Genomic DNA, 22453 nt, shown 5'->3' with positions numbered 1-22453 from the left:
CGGCCGTGCGTGGAGCGCTCTTGCTGCGCTCGAGTGTTCATACATAGGGGGCGTCCTTGCAGTTTATTGCGGGGAGGATTTTTCTTTCGACGTATGAAACGTTGAAAGTTTTAATAAAAAAGGTGAGTTGTCTTATAAGACTTAACAACAGTTGTTCAGTTTTTTCTACAAAATACAATCTGAGTTTCTGCCTTAGAACTATTCACAATGCCGCTGAAATATTAGTAACAGCTAAAATCCCCCCGCGTACCTAGCGGGCGGGGGAGCGGGGAGGGGGCATCTGAGATTACTTCATACGGGAGTAGGAAAGAAACTAATAAGTTAATTTATTTATTGAAAAAAATGGGCTATATTTTTCTCCATATTATTATGTTGAATGAGCCAAAAGGTGCAATTGCTTTTGATCCCCCCACACCAAAGGCTGGATGCACCACTGGCTGAATTTCCCCTCTTCTGTGCATGCATAAATTTATTTGGAAGTGCTACTTTTGCTGAACAAAATGACTTAGTTTTTCGGCATTTCAAGAAGTTTTAGGCGGCGTAGGCGCCGGCGCGGCATTTGTCCTAATAAAGGCCTCCGTAGAAAATTAATGGCACCTGCGGAATGCAATGGTTCCTCGATTATTCCTACTACGTTTAAGTAAGCTGTGCCGGGTACCCATTATAGCAGTCTGGTGTCATAAAAAAAAATTCGCTTCTATGTAAAACAGATATCGAAGACGGCAAAATCCCAGACCTATGCTATAGTGCAGTGCAGTGAGAGGAGACTTGGTACTAACGACTCGAGGTCCCAGAGATTTTAGGTAAGAAAACCTGCCTTTTAACGATCTGGAAAGTATCGGTTGGATTGAATCCTTTATACCTCGACCTTCATTATTCCTTGTACTGTCTAAAATTAACTTCAGTAACGTATCGCCTTAGTAATTCATGATTAGTAAGTAGGGCCTGTGCCGGCAATTGACTCAGCCGATCATGGCGATACGCTAGCGCTGTTCACCATGTTCACTTAGGCTATTACTTAACACCGATCGTCTACCCTCAGCCATTCCAGTTGCTGCACCGTGCACTACTCAAGCCTGTCAAAGGTGCAGTTAAAAAATGGTCATGTCTCTCATGTTTCATCTGTTCTTTGCATTTTTCTGTTTTCAGTTAATGTTCTTTACAAGTTTGGGATATCAAACCACTGAAAGTGATAGAATATTTTGGGTCTGTAAGTGTAAGGTCAATTTCTACTTTTGTCAGTTTTCCTTACGTACTCAAAAAAGGAGGAATGCTAATTTTGTTTGTTTTAAATGGTTCATTAGTTTTTTTTTCTTCCTTGTAACACAGCATCATGGCAGGTGGATTTGTTGACGAATCCCAGTTTGCCCACTATACGGGCTTTAAGAAATACTTCAATTCAGACACAGTCTTTGGAAAAAGAAATGTAAGTTGTCTTCCTGTCAAACAAGCAAAGCCAAACTTTGGTTATCACTTATGTTACACAAAGACCATTCTTTTTCAAAACACACTGTTTCACAGAGATGACCCATGCAACCTTTTGATGTCCATGAGTTAAACTTAAAAGTCTGCAAACACTAACACGTAGTGTTAATGTTGTTGTTGTTGTTGTTTTGACAGTGTGTTGTTGCTGTATATGGCATTACATTCTTCTCCATCTGGTATGTCCGGCGAAGGATGAAGGCCAAGAAGGCGCTAGCAGCAGCTGCCACCAAGGAGACCTCTGCGCCTGCTTCGTAATCTCTCCCCCGTGCTTCAATCTTTAGTCGCCTAGCCATGGACATCACCTCATCATCCCTGAACCTAACGTTATTTCCATCAGCAGAGCTTGGGAGATTTGCATAGGGTCTGCATACACTTAATACTTGCTCTGTCAAAGATGTCGGGGTAGACAAACTCCAGAGTGACTCTGTAAACCCAATACAAGTAGAATGAGTGCATGAACTGTGACAAGATTGAATGTGCTGACTTAAACACAAAGAAACCACAGGAACTTCCTTCATTTGGAATTAATAAATTTGTCAATAAATGTAGTATTCTGTTGGTTCATTAAACTAATGTTTTAGAGAGACTGTTTTTGGCCCCATGAAAGCATAGTTTTAGAAATCTGTTGAATGCCAGAAATGAATACTTATTTTTCAGTCTAAAAAATATACTTTATTATTACTTGAACAAAATGTGTACACATATCTGAACATGGTAGACACAGCTATGCTTATACACAAAGTAGGTGAAAATGAATACATTTGTACCTCATTGCTGAATTCACATTGGAAAATTTACGTTTGCCATTTCTAGTAGTATTTTGGTTTTGAATTCTTGGTGTTGCAGTTTTCATTTGATGATTTTTAAATATGTGTTCATATGAGTTGAGAAAGATAACAGAATTTGTTTGAAATTTGATTTCAGCTTTTGTTTCATTTGTGAGAGAATTTTCTTGTGTGGTTTTTCTCTCCCGATGCCCGAATCCTTAAATGCAGGGGAGGGGATGTTTTTGTACTCGTCTGTGGACGGAAAATAGTTTGGCAAGGGTTCACACAAACTATTAGGGTGATTTTTATCAACCCATTAAGCTCAGGAACTTCCAAACAATATTCCAAATGTGTGATTTTTCCTATATCTTTTCTCTTGAGTAACGAGGCTTTACACATGTTGGAATAGTTCCGTGCATTTTCAAGATGCCTTCTGAAAACTTGATAGCGTTAAAAAACTGAAGCAGCAAATATGGCCACTATAATATTAGATAACCAGGTGCTACACAGAATATATTTTGGGGGACTTACATTTTACAGAAAAGAGAAATGGCTAAAACGATTCTGTAAAAATGAAGACTGAATTGTGTGAACCTGATCACAAAGAGAAAATTCCTCGCTCCCTATATTGTCGCGTTGCGAAGTGTAAAAGGCGCCCTCTACAGCTGAGTAGCGCTTGGCCGGCCGGTATCGTGTACGGTATAGCCTTCGGGAGTTGGAGTTGTGGTATGGTGTGTTGGATTGATATGTGGAGGGACGGAGATTATTTTCGCTCATTTTGTTTCACAAAAAATGTTACTGACCAACAGGGTATCCTTGATAAGTCGACAATGTTCTTAGTAGCACCAGAGCAAAAAGGGCGCGTAATTCCGTGTTCGCTATGCGCTTTATAAAGAGAGTAATTGTGTCGGTTCTTGTGCTGCTGTTTTTCACGACACTGTCAGTCATCCACTTGCTGCGTCAATTTGAGGCACCCGAAGATGGAGATGACCACCAGGTCAGAATTGGTCCAGACCACCGCGTCAAACCTCGGAATAAACAGACTCAGAGAGTCCCCAAACCCGGGCATTACCAGGATGATTCGGGAGGCAGTCAAGGCAGTGAGTCCCAAATTCACAAACCTCCTCTGCCTCGACCTGGAAACCGAGACGGGAAGGGGAGTAAACAGAAGCGGCCCGCATGGGAGCGGGGGTCCGAGATCAAGAGTGCATGGGACGACCAAGAAGTTGTTGGGTTAGTGCTGGCATGTTCAGACATTTTTGGCACTGTCGCTGAGTGGGGAGCTGAGTGTATGGTGTAATTGTACTCACATCATTCGCATGTATTGACTTGTTTACTTCAGTAAAAAAAAATGAAGTAAATACATGAACAGTAGGTCAATGTTTTAACTTGAAATCTTCTAAGTTCTACATCAACAATGTATTGTAAACAAACCTTTTCTATATTTCTATATTACATTGGCATCTTCATGAATTCATATGAAGGTGTATGTAGGTATTGTTAACTAAGCCACTATAATAATTTAGCTAAGGGTTAGAAATTGTTCCAAGTAAAGCATTTTGAATAAGCCATTTTCAATTTTTAATTTTCTTCAGTTAAATTCTTTTTTAATGATTAAAAAAGTTCAATGAACTTGACTCTTGCTTTGTGTAACCTATTCATACATTTACAAAATGTTCGTAATAATTGCATTGAAATGTGAAATTAATAAATGAAGCCCAGCAGATTTTGGCAAAATTCTATGACATTTCAATTTGTTATGAATGAAGATTTAGAGAGACTTTTTAGATACCTTCAAAGTTAAATGGTTAACACCATAATGGTGTCCATTTTTCCATTTAGGGAGTAGGGATTGTCCAAAACTATACAACTTTTATTGGAATTGGTTGTAGTACCTAAATTCTCCAGGATTTACAAACTTAATACATCAATCAATCTGACAGGTCATTAGAAGGCAGAATACCATTAACAAAACATTTGGCATTTTTTAGCAATCCAAATAGTGGGCATTTTTCTCAGCGTGTACGTGGCTGCATGTGTGTGCGGACAAAGTCCACCCTTGAAGATTGTATTTTGTTAAAATGACATTGTTTGATAACCCATTCTGTGGGATTCAGAGGACACCTGTGCGTGTACGTGTGTACACAATCCCTGAAAAGTTTCAGCTGTGGAGATTGTCATGTTTGTCATACGTGGCAGAGTGTTTAAAAAGTTGTAGACTGCATTGCAAAGTCACATGTGCACGCTTAGTGAATTGGGCACGCTCTAGACAGAGGAGAGGGCTAGAACGTGGAACGTCACAGCCACATGTGTTCATACCTTGTTGGCACATGCAGGATTGATTATTTGGTTTTTTATGTTTTTAAAAACTAACCCCACATATCTGCAAGAAATGGGCATGAGTAGCACCGTTCCTTAGTGTTCATTGCATTCTACATGTATAACCCAATTTGTGCGCAATGTATTCTTGCAAATACAGCATAACAGATAGTTGTTTGATAAATTAATAACTTCACCGGCTAGGTGTAGACCTGAACAGGTATTATGCACGCACATACAATTACAGGGATTGAGAGACAGGCTTTACCCACAAATTTGCTGTCAAAATTGTTATTAAAGTAGACAACGTTTTTAACAATGCTGCCAATTAAGTTACCTGCGAATCATTTAATTGTGGAATTATGTTTATGAAACTCCACTTCTCCCTGAAAATGATTCAGGAATGTAACATTGAAGAACGTCATAGCATTGAATGGGTATTATATTGTGTACGCGGGGAGGGGCAGATTAGCGTCGCGGTTCTTTCCTCACTTTTCACCAATAATACCCGGGTTCGACTCCCGGCTTGGCCCAGGCTTTAAGTGCATTTGGTTTCCGGTCCATACTCACTTTGGTACTCGTAACTTTTTTCCGGTACTCCAGTTTCCTCCTGCCCCAACTTCTGGACCTTCTTCCTAACCTCCGTAATGTGATGCTGATTAATAGAGGTTATGAATAAACATATAGTTATCGGCGCAAATAGCCTGAGTTGCTGAAAGCACCATTAAAAAAAGAAAACAAACAAAAAGTATTGTGTACAGTGTAATACAGAACTGGCCAGGCAAGCATAATGTAAGCATGAAGTTTTGGTGACTACACAGGTGCTTCACAAAGAGAAATATTCAAGTCAGACATCAGTGTAGCCAGACAAAAGAACTTTCACGCATTAGGTTGAGCATACTGTAAGGTATGTTTGCATTCACCTAGGAAGTTCAGTCTGCTATCACTGTGTGTACATGTACTGTATGCATGATTCATCCCGCAGTGCTATTTTTAGCTTCCCTAGATGTGATCGGTTCACACTATCACGATGTGGACGTGGCAATGGCAGTGTCACTGATGAACACTAATCCCCACTTCTGTCAGAAATCTCTGTGAATCTGCCAACATTTCCCCTATCCAAGAAATCAGTGCCTCATGCTTTGTGCATATATACAATCATCAAAGGGCATCAAATCCCGCATAAAAGTAGAAGACCTTCAGTCCTAGAAAGTCCACCCAGACTTCCTGGTCGATTACGTTGGAGCCTTTACATTTTGATTTTTTTAGAGAGTAGTGAATTTGTAGTTCTGAAAGCAGAACACAGAAGAAGGCAGAAGTTTGATTAATTAATGTATCGTGGATAATACTGTTTTGGCATGGTACTTCTGTAGCCACTATATCATTGAAAGAAGAAGGTTTGGATTAAATGTCAATTGAATTTTTGAAAACAATTTTTATTAAAAGCTGGTGCAAAAATTCTGTGCTAAATATTTGTGCATCCAGCAAATCAATGAAAGACAGATTAAGACTGCCCTTTTGCCAATTATTTGTGACTGCCTTAGTTTCCTTATATCTTTTCCTTTCGGAAATGACAGGAAGGGCCATCCATGGCAGCAGTTTCACCGTGACATCAGCCAGGATGCCTTGTACAGCAAGGACACGCCCTACATGGATGAACTGCTGCACAACCTTGCTACAGTCAAAATCGTCAACACCTCCATGTTTAAGGGAGGCAGCCAGGTCAAGCTGGACTTCAGACTGGCCGACGGTAACCGGGCCATTGTGAAGCCCATGAGGTGAGCAACAGCTATTTTCTCTTGCTGCCAGCATCTAAACGTGTTTGCTTCCATGACTTCTCTATCCAAGTTCGGAAATTCAATAGTTAATGGTTTTTAAATTCCTCTAATAGTTTTATTCCTACTCCACAGTGAAAAAAAAAGATATTTTATGCACCAAATGGTCAGGCCCATTTGCTGGGATAGTGCATAACATAAACATTTGAGACATTCTCATTTTATTGTATCAGTTTCCTGGAATGTCATTTCTTCGGAATATAAAGTGTTGCTGACCTCCCTTACAGTGTAATTATATCAAAGTGGAATCAGAATTGTTGAAAATATTTTTCAGGCGAAGCAAAATAAATTGGAGCTTGCATCTTTGATACTCGTTAATCTCTCCATTTACTTATTTCCACCCTAACAGAGATGACACTGCTTTTTGGGGGGGGATTGCAATTTTAGATCAGCAGTCATTTCAAATACATATGCACTGTTTAAATAACTCTCACCTGAAATCGTTGTCACTATTGATGCAACCTGTGTGGCGTCAGCTGGCAAAGATTGAATGCTAAATGCATCCTTTACTGTAATTTTGATTTGCATTTCACATCTGTTCAAGGAAAAGAGTTGTTTCCACCGGTCAATAACACTAAAGCAAAAGGTTGGACTGGCAGTTATTGGGAAGAATGTGCTGATGTGTATATATAGCCCAGATGTCTATCATTGATCCACTCTATCATGTCCTGATTGCAGATTTCAGTTTCAGCGACAGTATGCATAAATCCATGGAATTCATGTTGCTTAAAATACATCGACAGTTGAGAGGAATAAATGTAAAAAATTACACAAATAACAACTACATTACATGAAGGTTAAAATATATCGCTATCCGCTTAACATTATGAAAAAAAAAATATATACACATATTTCTATACCGGTACATATTAGAAAGATATGTAAAAATTAAAACTATAAAACTTGATTTGGTCGACGAGCAACTCATAAATAAAACACATGCAACTAGTAATTGAGAACCGTCGTTTGTGTATGCTAGAGAGGTGAATAAGCATCATAAGAGTATCAGCTAATGAATGATTTTAGCCGGAAAGTGAAAAAACTAAAGGAAAACCAGTTTAATTATGCAATTATATTACACCACTGGCGACTATTCCAAAACAGTGTGAGAGCTGTAGGGCTACTGTGAATCCCATAAAATGCAGTCCACCTAAAAACTAGACTATAGTCAAAGTAGAAAGAATCCTTGAATGATATTTGTTAAATGTTCTTATTGAGAAAGACACAAAGGAATTTGTGGACCCGTTAGTCCTATTTCTTAGAGATCTCAGCCGTCTACCTGATCTCAGCCGTCTACCTGATCTTACCCTCACACACTGACTGTTTAGGGATGGCTGGCATTTTCTATTGTACACATTGTTTGACTGACGGCATTCAGTGCATGCATCCAGCTAAGATATTCTTTCAGACATGTTCATAAATGCTTCTATCCCTCAGGCTCCTTAATGATGAACCCGAAGGATGCTTATTTTATTCATGTGTTCCGCAGCTGTAGTTTTTGCCACTTGATTAACAAGCAGCACGTGGCTATCATGTTAACAACAAAATTTTAAAAATTCAAAGAAAAATTCATAGAATTCCCAACTGGCAGATGGGGTTTCACACATTCCCAAATTATTGCCAAGAATAAACCAATCCATCCCGACTTAAAAATTCTTGATGGCTTTGGGAGAAATTAGCCCTGAATCACTGTCTGTAAGAATGATTTTGGAATGGAAACAAGAACAGTCAAGAACTATGCATAAACTAGAAGCTGAGTCTGCTTTGTACAGAGCTCTCATCTGACTCTTACAGGCCTCTAAAATTGTGCACCTGTCTGGATACTGACCTGTGCAGTATATACATGTATACATGTAGCATAATCACCTTAGGCTGAATCTGTCAGAAATCATGGTTGAAATTTACGTAGACCAGTGACTATCAGGGTGTATTCATAAAAGAAAGGTCTTTATCTGTATTGTACTTGTTACACCTGTCACATGAGGATGGAGTTAAAAGTAATATTACTGCACTTTGCAGTGATAGAATGGGAAAGCCGTTTAGATCTTAGACATTTTTTGCATGTCTGTTTAATACTTTTATTTGAATTTGGGTTTCAAGAGGAAAATGTTACTGTTTTAATTAACCTCCTAGATCACCACGGGATTTTGTTTATAAGTATGACAACGAGGAGCCGTTCTGGCTGGACCAAGAGAGACACAATGCTGAGATAGCAGCCTTTCACCTTGACAGGTATTTTTTGGATATCACAATCATTTTTCTCTGTCCCCTTATTTGTTATACAGTTTATCATACCTTGATCAGCTTCTTGATGTAATGTTAGTCCTTGTCCAGATGTGGCTAGCAATTATATGTGCTCATATGGAAGCCACTAACTAGCAGCTGTGGTCACTTCTCATAGACGTGTGTGTTGCTCTCAGCCACAGCCAGTTGATTTGAATGAGGCTTTGCTTTCACCTGGGTTAACTCTAACCACCCCAAATCTATCCAAATCAATTTCCATTCTTTGGTGGATTTTGGTGGACTTCGGTCCAGAAGGCTTGAGGTGTCCAAATGTTGATGGATGATGGTGGACTTGGTCCAGGATACCTGAAACACTGCTGGGGCTTTTAGTGCACATTGTCACGGCAACAATACTGATGATATCGTGTAAGCCGTACGTCTTTGGTCCATCATCAAAGACCATCACGCCAGTGGTGGGCTTTTCAGCAAGAAATGTGGATGGTACGGGAAGTGTTGGATTTGGTCCAATGCCTAGTAAAAGACACTAGGTACAGTAGTTAAAGTTAACTGTTTTGTTTCTTCCTTGTTCTGAAGAATTCTTGGTTTCAGGCGAGTGCCACCATGTGTTGGTAGACAAATCAACCTGACTCAGGAAGTTCTGCTCAAATCAGAGGACCAAGAATTACTCAACACCTTCTTCTGGAAAGGTAATTGCGGAATGAATGTTGGTGACAGTGTGCACTTAGTCAACATCACACCGCAGTTTGGTTAAGTTGCTAGGCAGAAAGCTTGATTAGTATATTCTCTTGCTAAGCAATTTCAGCCGGAACTGGTCACAAGCAGTTTGTCTTGTGATATTTGGGTTGGTACCCTGTCATTTGTAAACTAAGCCTTTCCGTGCTAAGCATGTTACTTGTCTTGAAGTTCTGTGAAAGTGACCCATGGAATAAGCTGCTAAAAATCTTAGTCAATATCGAGGGTAATTCTCGATCTGGACACTTTGGTGGATGCTTTGGGTAATCATTTGTACAACCAGACTTGTTTTAGTGAAAAAAATGTGTGGAATTAAAGGTTTGTGTTGTGTTGGTTTTGGTCATGCTTGATTTGTTGACAGATGGGAACTTGTGCTTTATCGGGAAGTGTGCCCCATGGTTCTGCAATCAGGACCATCCTATTTGTGGCAAGGGGGATGTGATGGAGATGTCCCTCTGTCAGTTCCTGCCTTCCTTTGAGGGGAGCGTCCCAGTATTTGAACTGGAATACCCCTGGAGTCAGGGAGTGAAAGAATCCCTTGTGTAAGTTCTGGCACAGTTCCTTGTTTGTGTTTTCTTATTTTTTTTTGGAGGGGGAGAGGAGGAGTTCAGAAGATATTTCACAAAAACTTACAGCTTCCGTTTCAAACCTCATTTTGTATATTTTGCATGTAAAGTATCTGTGAAGAACTTAATCATTTTTGGTCACACATTTTAGGTTGCAAGTGAAGCCACTGAAAGTTGTTGTATTACTTGGCTCTTATCAAACTTTATAATTCTTTGTACACTTAATAATTGCATCGTTAACGTTTTTGTAAAAAGTCTCTGTTTTGTGTTCCTCTTGGCAATTATGCAGGTGGAAGGGTAAAAATATCTGCTTAGACTATCTAAAGGTACGTATGTGTGATTCCCCTACCTTATAAGGCAAATTTACTTGGAGTTCGCAGTCACATTATTTTTTTGTACCATGCTACCAGTACAAGCAGGTCAAGTTAAGCCTGAAATCTGACTGCTATCTCTAAATTGTTCTTTAAACGGTTTAAACCTTAAACTTTGGCATGTGCGGGGCATTGTTACCGAGAACAAGATAGGATAGGTAAGTTTTATGCACTGACTAGATAAAGAAATGATAGACATGTATTGACCAGGGCCTCTCAGACAACAAAGGAGTGCTTCCACATTTAAGATAAAAACCCAGCCTAGTGTAAATTGAGAAGAAGACATTTCAGACTTGAGTAAACTTTGTCCTTCTAATAAATGTGTTTGACAACTGTTGTCTATTCATTAAAAAAAGGAATAGGCACACCAAAAAGATTAAAGCTGAATTTTTGTTCAATTTCTGTTTGAGTTGAACAGTCCAAATGGCATCTGTAGCTTCCATTCAGTTTTCTCAGCTTGATATCTTCTCTTTGCAGGATCCTGTCTGGACCAGAGGAAGATTTCTCTTAGATCTAATAGAGCAAGGCATTTTTGACTTCTTTATTCGTAAGACATTTTTCTGTGGTATTTTAAGCACTGACAAGAACACACAAGTTGATAAGTAAGCACATTATAATGACTCTGGCAGGTTCATTTCCATTAAGTGATGCAGATTCATTAGTATCTTGGTGGACTTCATGTGCTCAGTGTTCCTCTGACATTAGCCATTAAAAGTTGCCAGTTGGTGTATCTCTGAAGTTGGAAATTTCAAATGTTGCTAAAAAAGAGCCTGAACGAAATCAAGAGAGAAATAGGATGAAGGTTTTAAGCTTGGACTGCAATTTTTGTTTCTTTTGGCTTAAAGCCATGGATGTTGAATAAGTTAAATCTTAATTTTCAACGGAATTTCTTTTATACAACAGGAAATTACGATCGACATCACTTTGACATGATGCGGAGATATAAGAGACGAGGTTGTGTCCTGTTTCTTGACAACGGCAAAGGTTTTGGCAACCCACACGTAGATGATGCCACATTCCTTGCACCAGTTTACCAATGCTGCAAGTAAGCATTGAAAATGGGTCTCAAAAATTAAACATATAAACAATGCAAATTGCAAAAAAATACAACATTGGTGACAGTCGATACGTGTTAGATTTGGTGGGAAAACATGGAGAATCAACAATATCGTTTAACTGTGCACAGGCTGGTGTTTATTCACTGCTCAGCACAACGCATCAAGAGTCACTGTTGCATATTGTTGCATTTGGCAGTAAGGGAGAACCTTGCAGGGGCTGAGTTCAGTTTAAAGGTCAAGGCAATCTCACCAGTCATTGTTTTTTTTCTTTCACAGTCCTTTACTGAATCACTGTGTTTGTCCTTTACTCAGTCCGTCCTTTGGTCTATCCATCTTTCCTGTCAGCTTTTTCACCCATCTTCATGCGAACACATGTTTCAATATTGACTATGGTAATCGTGCGCTGTGCGGTCTTTGTCCCATCTGTAGAGTACGGAGGTCAACATACTTTCATTTGAAAGAACTAACCCAGGCACAGTCTCGGTTGAGTGACCTGCTTCGCTCCGCCATGTCACATGACCCCATCGCACCTGTCATCACCGAGGACCACCTGCAGGCAATGGACAGGCGACTAGAAACCGTCCTTCAGACTATCAACAAGTGCATTCATGACCATGGAGAAAGTCGAGTGCTAGTTGACCATTTGGACAATGAGAGACTTTGATATGCTGGTGGCAGCAGACAAACTATGCCTTTTCTTCAAGGTATTGTGCGTGCTCAGAAGTATGCGCGCGTTGTTATGCATGCGTACTCAGAACAACGCGTGCATGCTCAGAACTAGTTAAAAGGACCGGTATGTTTGTCGCCACCAACCGTCTCAAAGTCTCCCACTGACGATCAGTTGGCCCGCTAGGGACAGAAAAGAGACCATAATGCCAACACCGACAAACATTCCACTCACCCCTTTAGCTTTTTCTTTCTGTTAAGTCTTCATAACAGTGAGTGCAGAGGGTAGGCCTTTCTGTGTGAGAGAGAAATCATCTTATGATCAGCTTGAGTATTAAGCTCAAAATGATGTCATAAGAAAGGCACAGTTGATATTGCAATTGATAATTATTTAAATATCATTATTTTAGTGGGCTGAGTTACTAAAATTCAGTGTTGTTTGGCATCAAGTGAATGTAGAGGGTTTACATGGCTGCCATCTTGCAGGCCAGTGCATTTGCTCCACAGGGTATTCACAAAGGAGGTTTCCCTGTGGAACAAAAGGGCTGCCCCTGCAAGATGGCTACCATGCAAAGCGTCTATTAGACATATGTTCATTCTCAAGTTGTCATCATCACTTCTCCAGCAAGATGTGTAAGTCATCTGGCTGTTTCCCTTTGTGTAAAAATTTATTATTCCATTAGCCAGCCATACCCATGCCATTAAATGTACAATAACGTTCATGTTTTTTTTACAATAGTGCCTTAAACTTCCTGGCTTTTCTATTTTTTTTGTTTTGTATTTTCACCCCTTCAATTATGTTCAAGGACAGGTCTTTGATATGTTGTAATATACAGGAGTAGACACTTTGCACTGTCTCATTGTTATGAATTTCAAGCACCTAACAAAAATCTTTTGTGACATTGCCCTAGTTGTCTATGGAGTTAATGGTCCCCAGCCATTTTCCCTCCTGCAAAAAGTTTCACTGTTAAATCAAATTTAACACTGCTCAGGAGTAGGTTATTCATTTAAAAATCTTTGAAAAGATTTATGAAAGAGTAGGACTTATTGAATCAGCTCGACTTTTTTTTTCTGATGTGGCTGTTTGTCCACATTTCATTCATGGTGTTTTCATTGTTCACATCTTTTCTAAAAACATGACTCACAGATTTGCATCAGGTTCATCATGTTCCCAACTGGAGATGAAAAGTTTGTCAAGCTTTCATGAGTCATGAACTTTGTGTTAAATTTATTGTGGCATAAACAAATTAGTGATTATTAGAGGAAGGGGAATTCATGAAGACTGGATTGTAAAATTGTCATCTACTTCAAAGGCATTTTATTTTGTCTTCTGTAACTTATATTTACACTAAAGATTTATCTTCATCTAACGGGTATACTTTGTGTGGCACAAAAAGTCCTATTTTTGTATATGCAGATATTTTTGAAGTATGTTGGTGGCTTGTCCACGTTTCTTCCCCTAAACTACATGTAGATTTGGTTCAAGTCAGACCTATGTCATTTCCTGTGTGTTCCTCTTGGTAGAAGTCATCAGCTTTATGTATTCATGGCTTCATTTCCTCACGGCACACCCTTCTCATGAAGCCCAGGCCCTCCACAAAACAGCTGATGGATGTTGATGCAAATTACTCCATGACAGGTGTGGCAGGGAATTAATCAATTTAGGATGACAACCACAGAAAAAGCACAATTTTTATTCCAGTGGAGTCTTCATCCAAATAAGAAACAAATTCTTTTCTTTCTAAATCGCTCACTTTATTGACAACTGTTCAATAAAACTACAGGCTTTTCTGCTTCAGTTGTAAGAGGGAATTTTCACTGTCACTATGGCAAACATTGACAGAGTTATGTCCTGTCACTGTTAGCATATTTATTCACTTTCAAAACGGACTCCATGTTGATTAATAAGCCAGTTTCTTGATTTCATTATTATTTATGAAGGTGTTAATAATTGATCATGGATTTATATTACCGGAGAAATCTGTGCTTTTATACTAGACCTGATATTTTTGGTGGTATGTGTGTTACTTATTTTTACATCCTTTCTGTGCTTCCAAATGAACTGATTATAAAATGAATTAATAAAAAACCTCTTTAATTTGCACAGATTGAAATTCACGTCGGTAATACAGTGTAATGCTTCATTTTTTAATTCACCAATTAACTTCCGTGTCCATAAGATGTAAACCAGTGCCCTTCCGATTTGGTTCCACTGCAGTTGCTAGTTTAACCACCCTTAAAATGTGTGAATTCGAAGTAACAGTAAATGTGGGATTGGTGCCAGTCTGCCGTCTCCAATTGTTTGCTGAATGTAACTGAACGTACCGCAATATTTGATCACCTTGCTTTCTTTTAAGTTTTGTTTTTACTTAGCCTTGCCGTTAATATCATTGAAGGACTTTGGGATAAAAATCGTAACCCTTTCCCAACGATACGTTGTAATTTTCTTGCAAAGAAATGCAATTTGTTTTACATTGTCAGCAGAAAGGCTGCATTTTAAATTGGTATTCGTATTTATTTCTGATTGCGACACTGAAATTGGGTCTATTTGAGTGTGTGTAATTGTTTAGTTTAATTTTGTGCTTTTTGTTTCACCTGTTGTATCTGACCATTACAACTACTTTGGCTTAAAATGTGAACAAAATAAACAGTCGGATGTGATTCGTTCCATATTGCAAGTGTCTGATCTGCTTGAAACTGAAAGTGTCAACAGAAGTGTCTCAACGGAACATTACCCCTCGGCCTCGGAATAATCCAAAATGTGAAAGCCTGGAATTCAGAATTCATGAAAAAGTACGTCCAATAATTGACAACTGCAACTGTGATATCTTTTTATCACCATACTGAATCTTTCCGTCGTGTATGTGCCGCCAGAAGTAGGCCTATGTATGTAATATGAAAGGGCAGGTACGAGTGCCATGAAGTATACATTTTCAAAAGTTAACTTTTTTACGAAATGAATTCCTTTCCCAAAGTTCAATTTTACAAGGTGTATTTTCCAAAATATTTGCGAAATCTATTCTTAGAAATACCATTTTTGAAGAAAAAAGATTTCCTAAAATAAATCTCGTTAAAAGAAATTGAAAAACATATCTTGCAAAAACTAGACTTCGTCAAAACGGACTTAAAGATGTATATCTCAGAAATATGAACATGTACGAACACACACGTATCTTACAAAAATTAACTTAGACAAAATTGCATGTCAGTTTTTTAAATGTATACTTCATGGCACTCGTTGGCTTTCGCATATCACACATTTTTCACACCCATAAAGAAATCCAGTCCTCGGGTGGAGCCAATTCCTGTCTGTTATAGTAATTAACCATCTAGCCTGACTGTGCCCAAACGAAAGGGGGTGAAAGATTCAATTAAATTCCACGAATGAACTCTCCCCAAATCGTCGGCGTCCTCTTCATAAAAAACTGTGGCTTTAATAACGAAACTACCAGTGCCACCTTGGCATGTGCAACCATACCAATGAAACAGGCTGTGACTTTTCGAACGGTGATCGACTGAAACTTTGAAACTTTTCTTAATCTAAGCGTTCCACAAGCACGTTCCTCTCTCCGTGATCATGTATGCATTTATTGATGGTATTAAGGACGGTTTGAAGTCGTCTGTCCATCGCCCGCATGTGGTCCTCCGTGACGACAGGTGCGATCGGGTCACGTGACATCGAGGACTTGAGCAGGTTACCCAGTCGCGACTTGGGACGAGCTAGCTCCTTCAAACGAAGGTATGTTGAGCGTCGAAGCCTGCGGGATAAGAAGTATGTATATTCATTAAATCAATTCATCGTAAAATTGCATGCAAAATACGTACAAAGTTGATATAGGCCTATATACCACAGTATGCTTACTTGCAGCATTGGTAGACAGGGGCCAGAAAAGTGTCATCATCTACAAGCGGATTACCAAAACCTTTGCCATTGTCTACGTGTATTACACAACTACTTTTCCGGTATTGGCGTAGTTGCGTGTAGTGATGCCTGTCATAATTTCCTGTAGTTAGATGTAGATCAAAGAAACAGACAAAATTCCCTGACAGTTTATTGATTTATTTGGTTTTGTTTGCAGTAGTTCTTCGTGCAAGCGTTTGTTAAATTTATAAAATATGGGTCTTTTTGACCGAGTGATCGACGCCATAGTCGCCTTATTTACCTCAATTTGCTTGCTTCTTTCAGTCTTTACCGTGAGAGGAGCAAATGCACAGTAGGATACGCTACACTAGATTTTTAAAGATGATTTGGTTGACTTTTCCCTGCATTTAGTTAACACCAGTACAATGAATCGTGTGGGCAAAATACAGAGAAGATCGTGGAAGTAAGATGTCTCAAAAAGGGAACAAAGTTTTTAAAAAAGCGCACACAATTTGGAAATCACTTATAGAAAATTAAAGAAATATCCACAAAGTTCCTTACGGAGAAAGAAGTCAAATATCCCTTGCTCTATGAGGTCTAACAAATATCGCCCTTCCAGCCAGACGGGATCCTGAATCAAAGCAACAGAGAAATATAAAGGCCTATATAACAGAAGACAGTAAAATCCAATGGACTGACATTTTTTATTCTTCAAGCCTTTAAGTACTTGTACACAAAATTTCCTCCTTTAAATCCACAGTCCCTCCCAACCTAACTCTCCAAGTAACAATGAGAAATTTGGACTCCTCTTAATGGACTCTATAGTGAGCTTTATGACGTCACGGCAGCAGGTATCATTTAATTGCTCCTAGGACTATTTGGGGACATCATAATTGGATGGATTCTTTTAAAGGATGTTCGGTAAATGAGTTATGTCGCATAACCTTTCACCACGGTTCTTTCCTCGCAGAAGCTATATTAATGTACACACCTTCAGTAAATCCAAGCATATATTTTCCTCTTTCCACCTGGGATAAGAGTAGGGAAAGAATATTCATTTTCATAAATGTAAAGATCATTATGAAATAAATCATAATAGGACAAATTCTGATCAAACTGAAGACAGGTATAGAGCTGGACAAAGGCCACAGTTGTGATTCTTGATTTTGTGTTGAAGGTTTTCCCGTTTTGTGTTTATTTCGTTTCACTGCATAGGCCTGGGCAGGGGCGGATCTGGGGGCGTGGGGAAGAAGAAAAAGAGGGGTCCTACTGCCTGAGATTGCACCACAGAGCCACGGACGTATATAAAAAAACCTGGACTTGCAACGCCTTTGTATGAAAAAGAAGCCAACCAGCGGCCATTTTACCGAGCCGAATACAAAGGCGTGGGTTGGCTCCCTACTATTGACGTCAGGAAGAACAAAGGCGGGCATTACCAGGAAAGCTTTGTATTCGGCTCGGTAAAATGGCTGCGAGTGGATTCAATGACTCTATAAGCTGATTAAGGGCATTGCGAGTCCAGATTTTATTACACACGTCCGTGCACAGAGCGCCTAGAATACAAAATGGCTTCGGACCCCAGGCCGTAAGGGCATTTTACCACTTTAATTTCCCTCACCCCCTTTTGGAAAATCCGGGATCCCCCCCCCCGCCTTTGCGAAAATCCCAGATCCGCCCCTCATAGGTATACATGAACGACAGGGATATTCTTATCACTGCGAACCTAGAATAATGGTGGGGAGCTTATAGCTCTCTGCGCTTTCCAAAATGAATGACATTCTGAGACTGAAGACATGAAAGGAAAAAAAAGAATATGACCAAAACAAGGTACTCTTGCTTTCGGCAAACATGCCCTACAAGGATTTGGGGAGGTCTTAAAAAAAGACCTCTTGGGGGTTCAAATGTTCGCTTTAGCATTACGTTTAGCATTTGCTTACGCTTTAGACTCCGCTTTTCCCTGGCTCCAGGGGTATTTGGCTTCCCTTACTGGGAAGGTGCCCTGATAGGTTGGCAGAAACTGGCACATAGACACCTCCATCAGATCCCCCTTGGTGCAGCTGGGGTGATCCTGATTACAAAACCAGGGTAAGCACTTCCCGATCACGCAGATATTGCCATCTGTAGGAATTGGCGTTTGGAAAAATAGGGGGATAGTTCCAACTGAATTTGAATTTGAAGCTAACAGTAAAAAAAAAAAAGCTTTTTGGTTCTTCTGACTTACCGGTGCAGCCTTCACTGAAAGTTGGTGCATGAAACGACACAGTTTGACTCAGGCTTGCGCCAGTATGACACTTCCTCCCTCCAGCTAACATGAAACTACATGGCCAGTCGAATGGTTTAAAGTAAAGAAGGATCCCGTTACATGTATTGTCTTTTTTTTTTAAATGACCTCCGACTAAACCGAGACAACTTCCAATGCTTACTGTTTTTGAAGACAGTGCTCAATAAATTTGTGTCATCAGTCATCTTCAAAATTTCTTCCTTCAAGTTGACGTGTCGTCCGCTACAGGGAGGAACTCGCCTGAAGCCAAGAAGTCTTCAAAGCGAGAAAGAAATCCAATAATTAATAGTTATTACATCATAGAAAGAGCGAGGTGATTGAAATGCCTTGACAAAATCAAGGGAATTATATAGTTTACGATTCTCCTGTCTGACATTCACAAAAAAATACTAAATTAAATCAAGGAACCATCCAAAAACAATGTGCACTCCAACTTCGGTTTCGAAAACAATGCGGTCTCCAAGTTGGCATAAAGTAAGATACCTTCTCATGTTCAACAATATACATACCCTCTAAACATTTCAGTAATTTACAGCAATGACGGAAAGGGCTTACCTGTCAAGGTGAAATGATGCTATCTCCGCGTTATGCCTCTCTGGGTCCAACCAGAACGGCTCTTCGTGATCGTATTTGTACACATAATCTCTCGGTAACCTATTAAAAGCAATTCTCTGTCTTGAAAGACGGCAAATTTCCCAGTGAATGCGGCACATTCAGGTTAATCTCTCATCCTTGTTTTTGTAAAGTACAAGTCAATAACACCGAGAGTGTAACCAGATGTTGTCTGTGACACCAACTGTTTGTCGTTCATTTTAAAATGTGCACTAAACAAAGCTTCAAATTTTTCAAATGAACATTAACCAAATCGATGCTGAGAAACAGACATGGTCATCAGCATTCACACAAACTACTTATGTTTATGTTAACCCTTTTCATGAAATCTTTACTGCATGCAACAAGAAATCTCTGATAACACTGCATGGTAACGCTGACATAAAGTTTACCTCATAGGCTTGGCAATGACCCTATTTCCGTCAGCAAGTCTCAAGTCTAGCTTGAGCTGGGTCCCACCAGAAAACTGCGACGCATTGACGATCTTGACGGTAGCAAGGTCGCGGAGGAGGTCATCCATGTACTGCGCGTCTTCGCTGTACAAGGCATCCTGGTTGATATCACGGCAAAACTGTTGCCATGGGTGACCAGCACTTAGCGCAACGCGGATGATAAAGAGAGGCAAATTTTATAACTCATGTGAGTTCTGTGGTTAACAGAATACCGCACTTTAGCCTGATTGCATCTGATCATGATCCACCCCACCAGCCAAACATCTCCCGATGTTAATCATATAAACTGCTCCCCCACACTTGACCACACTCAAGGCCACACCCCGACGCAAGACCAGGGGCAACTACCAAAACGATTTGTCTCCTGTGGGTTAACCGAAGGCCGAACTGTTCTTAGAACAGTGTGTAACAAGGTGTTCACTTGAATAGGACAAGCAGTTTAGACAACCGCACGGAAGAGAAGGACACAGCAGAAAGGGAGGTAAAGGGGGAAGTTTTGAAACTGAGTCACTAGGACCTGATTTAATATAGGTTTTCCCGCCCAACTTTTTAAAATTGGCGCTCCAATTAACGTCAGGCTCATTCAATTTAGCGCGAAATTGGTTGACTATCCAGATCAACATTCAATCAGCCAAAATAATCATTCAATTTAACTCCATGAGCACGCGATTGTAAATTCCTGTGAAACAGCAAAGTTGGAGTCGCTATTCAGTTTAGAAAACCCCCAGAACAGAAGTCACATTCGCAAAGTCACTCTCTGGTACTCGTAATAGGCATGCGATTTCGTGAATAGGCAAGCATTTCTGACATCCGTGCAATGTTTTTCATCGAAGTCTAATTTACAAATTTGAAATGTTTTATGCTTGACTAATTTATTCAAATTCCATCATGAAGAAGAGGGGTTTAACTCGCAGAAGAATATACACTAACACTAGAATCACGCAAAGTTTCGAAAATTAACCATGGGAGTAACGGGCTTCGAGAAATCGTTCGAATGTAAATGCATTTTCATGAATTTGGATGCTGTTTTAACTAATTCGACCGGGAATACCTATACTAAGCAGGATTTTCCAAACCGCGGCTATACCTCCTCGGTTGGCTTTAGTAAATCCGGTCCCTTAGCTGAGACCCTTGGGTTTAATGCAGCTGCGTTTTCAATTCAAGGAACGTCAGATATACCGGGCATAGTTGGAGAACATGTAATTTTAGTCTTTTACTCTGCCCTGAAAATCACTGTTGCAGGTATACAGGTGTGAAAAGTCGATGCCATACCCACAATACACACATGCAGTTTTTCGTGTACTTACGAACAACCACAAACACCATCGACCACCTGTTTTGTTTTGCTCTAGACTTTTCATTTACAATGACGTGCACTTGCTCAAATGACATCCAAACAAAATCCAATCAATATACTCTCAGTTTCAGTCCTCTTTTATCTGGATTGGATCAATATGCCATCACATTGGCGTTCACTTCAGGGAATGCTGTGCACAATATTGGCTGTTCTTCCCATCTGCAGAACATGAACCGTTGAACGGGGAGAACATGCGTCGTGTAAAAAAACATGGAGGAAGGACACAGCGATGGCGTAATGTTTCATCTTATTGCGGTACACTTGTCTTTTGTTATCTATACAAATTCAGACAAGTGAAAGTGTTTAATTTCATCACAGCCTAGTTAAAAACATGAACGATCTCAGTTGGACTAAATGTGTAATTCTGAATAAGGGCAACTTGAAAAGATAATTATTTTCTCCTAGAAACATACAGAAAGGGAAAAGCCAGGAATGCATCTTTCCTGGCTTCAAGGGCTAAATGTGTTCTAAACACAACGTGCATGAATACATACCTGAAGATACCACAAATTAAAGTTAATCAACTTGTCTTTTACATAAATTGTTTTCATTCTCTTTGAATAGCAAGCTTGAGTGGTTTGAACGCAAACAAACAAACAAACAAATATCAATAAATTTGCATACTGACCCGATAACTTCTTGGTCATCCCATCCTTTCTGTTGTTTGGATTTCTTCTCAGTTTCCTTCTTCGAGTTTTTAGGCCTATCTTTTGTTTCGTTGAATACATGTTTCATCCCATCGGCAAGCAAACAAGGGCCGTGAGCGTTGGTTGACTTTCCTCCATCTGACCCTGCTGGTCTGATACGGTTACCCTGGGACACTCCCCTACGGTTGTCATTACCCAACGCCCATCGACTGAGTTCCTCAGACCGTCGAAACAAGCGGAAAGCAGAGAGAAAACTCACAGCAGTCAGCACGGAAGACAAGAGAATTACTCTGCTCTTGAAGCGCATGACGAATTCTCCTGACTGCGTCAGAAAAAGCACAGGCAAAGCACCGGGGCCATGCAACGCTCGGTAAATAATGGACGATCCGAAATGCTGGCACTGTTTTAAACCATTCGATGTACCTCATGTAATGGTGCTAAATCATTTGAACGAAGTAATCTAAGAAATGTTGTCGATGAAGCTGAAGATATGCAGGGAGGACTAACGTCGAATATCTTCTAAAGTGATTCTGCCTGCGGGCTCTGGGCTGCGGAAAGACGCGCGGTCGGTTGATCTGGGCGTCTGTTTTTGAGTGTTTGTTAATCAGCAGCAGAAACAGCTCGTTGAAGTCTTTTTTAATGACAGACTTCACTCACCTCGATGACTATGCTGGGGCGAGTCCAGGTTTGGCTCTGGATCGGAGGTATTTACCCACCTTTTGATCTTTTATTTCTCAACAGCCTTAATAAGTAACCACCCACATTGGCAAATGGAATGGTATTGCACAACAGACGTCTTCAGCGTGCGCCGTCTCCAAAATTCTGACCTCTTCCAAGGATAAACCCCATAACCCCCCCCCCGTAGATCTGCCCATGAGATGATATAAATTCTCAAGTTCACAACCATTACAGCCTTGCACGAGGCGAGGCTGACTTCATCAGACATACGTTTCGCACATTGCATCGTGAAAATTTCCTAAAACTATACTTTTTAGTTTATCGATTGTAACTGCAAGGTTGTAGGCCTGTATAATACGAAAACACCATCAGCTACTGGTACTAGAGAACCCAACAGCATTAGAGAAACAAGAAAGCGAAAGGGAGCCGGTGGGCAATATGAAAAGGAAACAAGAATCATATTTCAACAATGTAAAAAGGTTGGTCAACTTTTGGGTTGATATTTTGTCCAATGTTGGTGT

At 39.9% G+C, this 22453-nt stretch overlaps 2 protein-coding genes across 2 annotated transcripts; one reads left to right on the top strand and one right to left on the bottom strand.

Annotated features, from left to right (window-relative positions):
- The first annotated feature begins 103 nt into the window (after positions 1–103).
- On the top strand, positions 104–14715 carry LOC110973801 (glycosaminoglycan xylosylkinase-like). The gene is made up of 12 exons (XM_022224911.2): positions 104–122; positions 711–803; positions 1330–1426; positions 1621–3485; positions 6149–6349; positions 8540–8638; positions 9224–9336; positions 9744–9924; positions 10238–10274; positions 10797–10866; positions 11223–11364; positions 11807–14715. Exons 4-12 carry the CDS (start codon positions 3133–3135, stop codon positions 12039–12041), a joined length of 1431 nt encoding a protein of 476 aa, XP_022080603.1. The 5' UTR covers positions 104–122; positions 711–803; positions 1330–1426; positions 1621–3132; the 3' UTR covers positions 12042–14715.
- LOC110973925 (glycosaminoglycan xylosylkinase-like) lies at positions 13796–22072 on the bottom strand. The gene is made up of 9 exons (XM_087144591.1): positions 21236–22072; positions 19191–19391; positions 18742–18840; positions 18329–18441; positions 17843–18023; positions 16897–16933; positions 16467–16536; positions 15906–16047; positions 13796–15801 (listed from the first exon to the last, which is right to left on the bottom strand). The coding sequence occupies exons 1-9, from the start codon at positions 21559–21561 to the stop codon at positions 15579–15581; spliced, it is 1392 nt and encodes a 463-aa protein (XP_087000717.1). The 5' UTR covers positions 21562–22072; the 3' UTR covers positions 13796–15578.
- Positions 22073–22453: the final 381 nt, after the last annotated feature.

Source organism: Acanthaster planci, linkage group LG13, assembly GCF_054643075.1.
Source record: "Acanthaster planci isolate LZ-2023a linkage group LG13, COTS_SCS, whole genome shotgun sequence".
Taxonomy (NCBI): domain Eukaryota; kingdom Metazoa; phylum Echinodermata; class Asteroidea; order Valvatida; family Acanthasteridae; genus Acanthaster; species Acanthaster planci.
The sequence above is the reverse complement of the archived record's forward strand: the minus strand, read 5'-3'. Positions and strand labels throughout refer to the sequence as shown.

Coding starts and splice junctions, on each gene's coding strand:
- LOC110973801 (XM_022224911.2), top strand. CDS start 3,133: ATGCGCTTTATAAAGAGAGTAATTGTGTCGGTTCTTGTGCTGCTGTTT. Junction 8,639..9,223: donor GCAGCCTTTCACCTTGACAG/GTATTTTTTGGA, acceptor CTTGTTCTGAAG/AATTCTTGGTTTCAGGCGAG. Junction 11,365..11,806: donor CCAGTTTACCAATGCTGCAA/GTAAGCATTGAA, acceptor TCCCATCTGTAG/AGTACGGAGGTCAACATACT.
- LOC110973925 (XM_087144591.1), bottom strand. CDS start 21,561: ATGCGCTTCAAGAGCAGAGTAATTCTCTTGTCTTCCGTGCTGACTGCT. Junction 16,537..16,896: donor TATGCTTGGATTTACTGAAG/GTGTGTACATTA, acceptor GCTTTGATTCAG/GATCCCGTCTGGCTGGAAGG. Junction 16,048..16,466: donor GATATTTGACTTCTTTCTCC/GTAAGGAACTTT, acceptor ATCTAACTACAG/GAAATTATGACAGGCATCAC.